Below are 8371 nucleotides of genomic sequence, written 5' to 3'. Positions count from 1 at the left end.
ACCCACCGATCTCACCACTAATCTATCTATCAACTCAATGTCTTGACCAAATTGATGGCCAGACCAATTTTCACAGCATTGCTCCTATCTTTTGTTGGTGAAACACAAAGTGTTTTTGCTTCAGAGAGAATGATTATTGGCAATGCTAAAATTGTGAGTGTTTTCAATTTTATGGAAAAGAAAACATAAGTTTGACGAGCATATGGCTTTGAGTGTTTTCATTTTCAAGCACGTGGAGAGCGAGAATAGCAATCCCTTTTTTTTTTTGGCGTCCACGATAGTTGTTTGTAGGAAATATTTTTCCTGCCACAGTTAATGAATTACGACCTCTATGCCATAACTAACCCCTGCACTCTATCTATTCCTGTGTCACCACTGCATACATATTATATTTACCTCATTTGCCTTAAACTCAGCTCAGGGGAACAAAATGTTCATTTTTTTGGCAAATTGGCATAAGGATTTAATTAAAAAATGTTGATATAGGTAGTTAAAGTTGTATTTCACATACCAGAGTTTAACTTAGTCGATTGAATAGAGTGTATGAAATCTGGGACTGTGTTCAATTTTTACGAATAAAAAAAACTATATTTCACATAAAAGAATTTGCTAAACATGTCACTAGTCAACCAAAAAACTCTGAATTTACATTTTTTATATCCCTTTTAAAATTCCAAATACATATATTAATGTCAAATTTGTTTAACCCTGCTATTTGATCATATGACAACAACATCAACAAAGAATTTGACCTCTCAACTTTTATCATAGCCGAAGGTTACAATAAATCAAAATTAAATCAGAGTATAAAACAGTTAGTTTTTGGATTTAAATTAAGTTGTTGAGGCATAGAGCACTAAAGCTTTGCCTTATTGCAAGAACCATAAGCAGGGAAACAACGAGCAATTAAGCACGGTTTGAAAATCATATTCATGCATCCTTTAAAAATTGGAGATCAAGATATTGAGAACAAGTAGAATTTCACAAGGATACCAAGAGATATGGAAAATTCATTGGTGATCTAAACGCATCTACTGATTTAACTAGGATCAAAGGACTTTACAGCCACAATTTTTTATTATCAAACTACACTACGCCAAGGGAAAAAAAAAAAACCCTACCATTTTATTAAGACAAAAAACGTATAAATGAAGAAAAAACTGAAAGGATAAAAGATATGCAAAGAAACTAACTAAGATACTTAATTTAAACCTACAAAAATATAACTGTTTATATCCTTAGAAAGTAACAGCTGCATCACTGCAAAGGGAAAACAAAATCAAAAGGCGAATGAGGAACTCTGGAAGACATGTTTTTTGGTTTGGTTACGAGGATATCAAATGAGAGAAAGGGAAGATGAACTAATGATATACACATATTTACCTTATTCAAAGCTCATCTTTTACTGATTCTTGCTGATCCACTTTATCCCGGTTCTTTTCAATGAAATCTATGATGTCTTCCTTTTTCCTACTTCCATCATACTGTGATATCTGTCCACTTGCTGACCTGAAGTACACTGTTGGATAACCTTGTACATCAAAAGTATCACGTGGTATATCGTTGGCAGTTGCATCCTGGAAAAGAGGTGTATACGATTTTTTAGCAGAAATTATTTAAAAAAAAAAAGTAAATTCATCAAAATTTATTTCTGTAAAATCTGTATTCACAATTAGTCATTGTTGGGTGACTAATAGTGTATCAAATCTGTCTTCAAGCTGCTTACACCATAGTGCAAATTGATTAAAATATAGGCACAAGCACAATCCTCAACTTATAAATATACATTTCTTACCAGTTTTGCAATAATAACATCAGGATTACTTTGATATGAAACAGCAACTTCCTCCAATATCGGAGCCAACTTTTTGCAGTGACTACACCAAGGAGCATAAATCTCCAGCAAAACTGCAAGTTATTATTGTTTTAATAGTTAATAAATTCATTGTCAATGAATAACACACAAGTATGAGGGACAATAATTTAGATGTAGAATTTATACACAACCACAGATACATAATTGGTATTAGATAGACGAGTTTCACAAACTAAAACTGCAAAAAAAGAGGCCAAGCAAATTAAATTATAAAAAATGAATACTGTAAGCCACAATCAAATCCAGCTCAGACAGTCAAGAAGACTTCCAGTTTTAAATGAAAGCTTTTAATCTCAAGTAAATAGAAGTTAGCATCGGTTAACACAATATTGAATCCACAAGAGATCCAAGTATAACAAAAGATGCCACAGTACAACCATTATAATTCTAGTAATATTAACCATTCTATTATGCCAAAATCTTTGGTTTTAATAAGGAATAGTCAAATCAGTTTATAATTAAACTTTTTATTTCAATGACCAGAGTCCTTTCTTTTTATGCTAATAGCATAACTAGAAAAAATGAGTTCAAAAAAGACTATTATTACTTCACATGAAAGAAATAAAAATTATACAAACAGAAGCAAAATGTTATACCATTTTTCCCTGAGTTGAAAACAATGTCCTGAAGATTGTCTGCAACTACTACTTTAACAGATTCATTGTTAACTTCGGGAATAGGTTCAGACTTCTTGAATGGTTCAACACTTCCATCCTGAAATTATACAAAGATTTAGTTTGATTAGATAAAAAGAAACAAACTGAAAGACAAATAACAGCAAGAATGCAGTTATTTTAAAATTTTAAAACTAAAGATATTACTAAACTTCCTAACTGGAAAGTACTAAATATAAAGACCCAACCAAATTAAAGCAAGCAAAAGATATATGTTATTGAAATGAGCATCACCTTGTACGCCTTCAACCAAGTTGCAATGTGATCAGGTTCCACATTAGTTTTCAAAAACTTTTTCCCATCATTATGTTGAATGACAATTAGAGGCACTTGGTTTTCCTTAAGGCCAAAATACTGCCAGGACAAGCCAAATTCACAATGTCAAATATTGATATTATGCAATGATAAATATAGAATCAGAGTGCAAACTCTTTTGATGCAAACCTGGAATGCACCTTGACTAGCCTCAAGGTCTCCCACTAGAAAGCTTATGCCCTGTTGTCTATATTGCTCGGCAGATTCACGGAATTTTGATTTGAGAGAATCCGCATTGTCAACAGTGAAGTTGAAGAACATCATTGCCTAACAATTTCAAATTATGAGTTTAGAGTTCTAGAACACTAGAGAACTACTTAAAGTTATCAGGATTTAAAGTAGTCAAAATAGAAAATCTAAATAAATATATGTTATATCAGCAATAAAATTATAGCAACTGAAATGATGCATTAAAAAAAAGATGAATCTGATTATGAATTGTAAAATGTATATGTATATACCAAAAAATAAAAGGGTGAAAGAGAGAAAAAGTATATCAATGATATAAAATTCTAATATGTAGAGATCCATGGGTCATCTCAAAAAAGGTAGTGTAATAAAAAAACAATATTAGTAAATCCATATATAGATGAATATATTCCTAATAAACAAACAAATAAAGCCTCAAGCTGATAAAAACTCGGAAGATTTTGGCAAAAATAAAATCTTAGGAGGTTTCATTGCAGAATTCATGCCTAACTATTAATAGAGAGGCAATGAGAACAACAGAACCTATTCATACCAAAGATTTGATTAAAAACAAATCTTAATGACTCATTAGGTGGGATGGCAGAGTAAACTAAAACCAATCTTATTTCAGGAGTGATGGTTTAACACTACATATTATTACACCTGAGTGACATAGATAATGAAAGAAGTATTTGCCAATGAAAATTTGGATTTTATTTAATTATCAATTTTTGGCCAATCCAATATGATAATAAATGTGGATATTAAGTAGGGGTGAGGGAACAAAAGCAAAAGAGAATAATAAATATTTAGAAATAGGAAAATGTCATGAAAACAAGCAAATAATGGAAAAGTAGAAGGTAACACCATGGAGATGATAATAACAAAAAGGGGAATTGCCACAATAATATGATTAAGACGAACCCTCTGCCTTAATATTGAACGATTAAAATATTGTTAGATAGCATATTACCTTTACATTTGGATTGTCAAAGAATTTGACAACAAAAGGGTGATTGCTTGGGTCATTGTTAAAGACAGTCACAATAGGGACACTAGATTCTTCAACAAATTTCGATAAGGCTTCCATATTAAAATCCTACAAGCATGAAACAGTTATACCCAACCAAATGAGATAAACACATTAAACTTCATAAAAAGCATTTTATCTATCTAAAGAATTCAACACTCACATAGAAGTCAACAAAAAGTTCATCAAATGGCTTGAATAATCTAACTACAGGCCCAGTCACCGATGATTCTCCACGTGGAAGGTGTTTGGCATTCAATGTGTGACTGAAATCATATTCAGAACGCAATTTATCTGCCAATGCATTGAAATTCTCATACTCCTCCCCAGAAAATTTTGGAAAGACCCCAACCTGATAATATTGGAGAACAAAATTACAATGTGAATACAAATCCAAGCTGTTACATCTCAGCTTAAAACCAATTGGCACCAAGTGAAGTTGTACAATAGATATATATAAGTTGCATTCCGAGAATTGAGGTAGGTGATGTGGGGTTTCCTAACAAAAGCCAACATAAAAACATGATGGAAGAAGATCACTTACAATAACAACTTTATTTTTGTCAATCAAAGCACTAGCATCATCTGCAGATTTAATTTCAGTTGTTGCAGGACCACTTTGCTTCTTCAAATAGTCAACAATACCATCTGCTTCACGGGGACCTTTGTAATCTTGAACAACCTTGCCCCCATTTCTCAGAATCTTAATAGTTGGAAATCCCTGAACCTGAAATTGGCTTGCAAGTTCTCTGTTCTTTTCCTCATTCGCATCAACTTTAGCCAAAATAACTGGAGGATCATTGCTACTCAAGATAGAGGCTGCTTTCTCATACTGCAGGAACAAAACATTATAGAAAAATCAGTATTCATAAAATCTTACTAGGTGAACTTAAACCGAAACCCAAAATAAAAGCTGAAAAGTACTACCTCTGGAGCAAGCTTCATACAGTGGCCACACCTAGAAAGTGAAAAAAACAAAAATGAATAATATATTAAATGCTATGAGTAAAGAGAAAGAAAATTGTTAAAATACAGCATCAGTGAATAGATTGCCCAGAATAATAAGTTCAATGATTGTGACCTCATAGTGAATCACAGAAGAGTACTAACAACACTTAGCAACACTTTCTATATAGCACAGGCAGAAAAAAAAATTCCAAGTATTAAAAATATAACACTAAACAAGGGTGCAACGCTCTAACACTCTTTACTGTTGGATTAACTTTATTAAAAAAATACAAAAAACCATGAGTAAGACTTTATAAATAAGGAGTAAGTCCCCTAAAAAAAAGTAAAAAAAAAAAATACAGTTTCTAATAAATTTCAGTCAATATTAATAGCCATTAATAAAAAAAGAGTGTTAAAGATGAGTTGATAGCATTGTTCATTATGTAAAACTATAAAAAAAATAGACAAATAAATAAATGCATTTTAACGTGCTGAAAATGTAAAACCCATTCAATACTTATTATGGAATAGAAGAATTAGTAGGAAAGGCACTCTCTCTGATTCTCTCTGTGATCAGTTTAAAATTATTAAATTATTAGAAATTATTCTTTCTAATGAGTTTTCATTAGTAGAAACTTACTTGTATAAGGATTTAAAATTATTCTTTCTCACTGAAAAATCCAAATAATCTTGAGCAGCATTAAATTAAACAGTTTTTATTTCTCAGAGTGTCCCCACCGGGAATAGCCAGGTGGGGTCCACCAAAGAATATTTATTTTCCCATACTCATGCATTCCGAGATTCAATTTTAAGGAATTACAATAAAAACAACAGCTAAAAAAAATAAAACGAGATCTGCAATGTTGCGGAACAATAATGCAGGAGATGTGGAATCCAAAAAGAACATCAACAACATATTACCAAGGCGCGTAGAACTCGACGACGACGAAGTTGTGTTTGGTGACAATGTCGGAGAAGTTGGAGCGATTCAAAGTGAGAACGAACTCCTTCCCGGAGGAGATCTGAGCGAAGAGAGAAAGAAGGGATGACGCGAAGAGGAAGCAAATCGAAACCCTAATATTGTTATGATGCGCCATTGATACTCTGAACGAAGCGCGCTCACAACACTTTGTTTCTCAGATGCCGATGGTTTAAATCAAAGGCTGCTTGCATGTGACTCCTCTTTCTTATTTATAAGTTCAATTGTCAAACAAAACAAGTTACTACTGATAATAGATAAGATTTTCTACTACCAAAACAATAAACAAACTGATAAAGATTTTTCTTCAAAAATATTTAAATTACTTATCCAAATTATTTTTATCATTGATTACTTAACCAATTAGTATTTCATTTTGATGTTACTATTACGTTTTCAGTTACGTTTGAATGATGGTGTTGATAAGTTGGGTTGAATTGATTTTTAAAAACTAGCACTAGTATTTTATCACGGAAATTGTGAATAGGAAATATTTATTTTTACTATAATTAAAATTTCTAATAAGTAAGTATTTTTAAATTATTAAGGATAATTTGTATTATGATATAAGGCTTATATTGTATGGATACCCAACCTAGCCGAAAACTCGAATATGACCCTGAAAGTCTTTAAGATATTGAAGCATGATTGTCGTTGGAAAGCACTCAGGTATCCGACAATGCCAAGTACCTAAAGCACCAACAAGACCAGGAAAGGTCAACTGCACACAAAGCCTTAGGTACTCAAGCATTTGACTTGGTCGAATACCCGAGTACTCTCGTCCTTAACATAAAAGAGGTACACGTGAGCTCGGGTACTCAGGTATTCAGCCTAGTCGAATACCCGAATGTCTCCATCACTGTTGTAACAGGAAACTCTTCTTTTAAGAGTATTAGGGTACTCGGCCTAATCGAGTACTTGAATACAGCGCTTGCTGATGTCCTAAAAGAAGTTCTCTTGGAAGGTACTCACATATTTGACCTAGCTATGAACCTGAAATATCCCCTATACTATTACACGACAGTATCCCTCCCTTGGTGCTCAAGTATTCGACTAGGTTGAGTACCTAGATATCCCAGAGGCCTTAAATCATTATTAAGGCCTAAAGTATGATTATCTTAAAAGAAAGTTATTAAGGCTATGAGAAGAGTCCTTAATAGTGATTAGATGAGTATTACCAAATATGGTAATGACATACACTAACCCATAGGTCCAAGGCCTGTTAAGATATGTATAAACAGTTACAAGAATATCAAGGTGAGACATTATTCATTGTATTAAATACTCATTTATTACTCTTGACCACGATCTGACTTGAGCGTCAGAGTACCTATAGGTACCTCCCTTTCGGATTGTTGAATATCAAATAGTGAAGAAAGAAGACTTTTGAGAATACGCAAGCTAGGAGAAACGATTATTTGTCTACCCCTGTGCGGGTATATTTGGCGTCCTCTATGGGGTCCGAGTAAAAACTTCCCCACACCCCAGAAAGAGCATGGTGCTCTTGTGAATGATTTATTTTTCTTTGCTAAAGCATGTTTGCCTTTTAGGTGAAAGAATCTAATGGATCATTCGGTCCCACCATCTAATCTTATTTGGAGCCCCATGAATTGATTGCCATTCATGCATCCTCCACCATCGAGTCTGGAGCCCCACGAATTGATTCCCTAGCATTGTTCGTGCATCCTCCACCATCAAATCTTAGTCGGAGCCCCATGAATTGATTGATATTCATGCATCCTCCACCATCGAGTCCGGAGCCCCACGAATTGATTGCCTAGCGTTGTTCGTGCATCCTCCACCATCAAATCTTAGTCGAAGCCCCATGAATTGATTGTCATTCATGCATCCTCCACCATCGAGTCCGGAGCCCCACGAATTGATTGCCTAGCGCTGTTCGTGCATCCTCCACCATCAAATCTTAGTCGGAGCCCCATGAATTGATTGCCATTCATGCATCCTCCACCATCGAGTCTGGAGTCCCATGAATTGATTGCCTAGCGCTGTTCGTGCATCCTCCACCATCAAATCTTATTCAGAGCCCCATGAATTGATTGCCATTCATGCATCCTCCACCATCGAGTCTGGAGCCCCACGAATTGATTGCCTAGCGCTGTTCATGCATCCTCCGTTATCAAGTACGGAGCCTCCGGTGAGGGGAAAATACGGTTTTTGTTATTTTCCCAATCGGTTCCTTCACCAAACATGTGTATATGTATATATTATGTTATTTTTTGTTTGTTTGTTTTGTTTTGTGTTGTGCAGAGAAAGAAGAAGAAGAGACGGGAGTCCATTATTTCAAATCGTTTTGGGTTGGAACTATTGTGATTGAGATCAATTAAATCCCCATGATGGGCAAA

At 34.1% G+C, this 8371-nt stretch overlaps 1 protein-coding gene across 1 annotated transcript; it reads right to left on the bottom strand.

Moving 5' to 3' along the window:
* Window positions 1-600: 600 nt before the first annotated feature.
* LOC100789569 (protein disulfide-isomerase) lies at window positions 601-6249 on the bottom strand. Its single transcript, XM_006593542.4, has 11 exons — window positions 5954-6249; window positions 5012-5042; window positions 4629-4916; window positions 4248-4436; window positions 4028-4153; window positions 2995-3132; window positions 2785-2904; window positions 2473-2590; window positions 1796-1908; window positions 1384-1577; window positions 601-1260 (listed from the first exon to the last, which is right to left on the bottom strand). The coding sequence occupies exons 1-10, from the start codon at window positions 6127-6129 to the stop codon at window positions 1389-1391; spliced, it is 1488 nt and encodes a 495-aa protein (XP_006593605.1). The 5' UTR covers window positions 6130-6249; the 3' UTR covers window positions 601-1260; window positions 1384-1388.
* Window positions 6250-8371: the final 2122 nt, after the last annotated feature.

This window comes from Glycine max, chromosome 13, assembly GCF_000004515.6.
Source record: "Glycine max cultivar Williams 82 chromosome 13, Glycine_max_v4.0, whole genome shotgun sequence".
Taxonomy (NCBI): Eukaryota; Viridiplantae; Streptophyta; class Magnoliopsida; order Fabales; family Fabaceae; genus Glycine; species Glycine max.
This window is presented reverse-complemented; position numbering and strand designations above follow the sequence as displayed.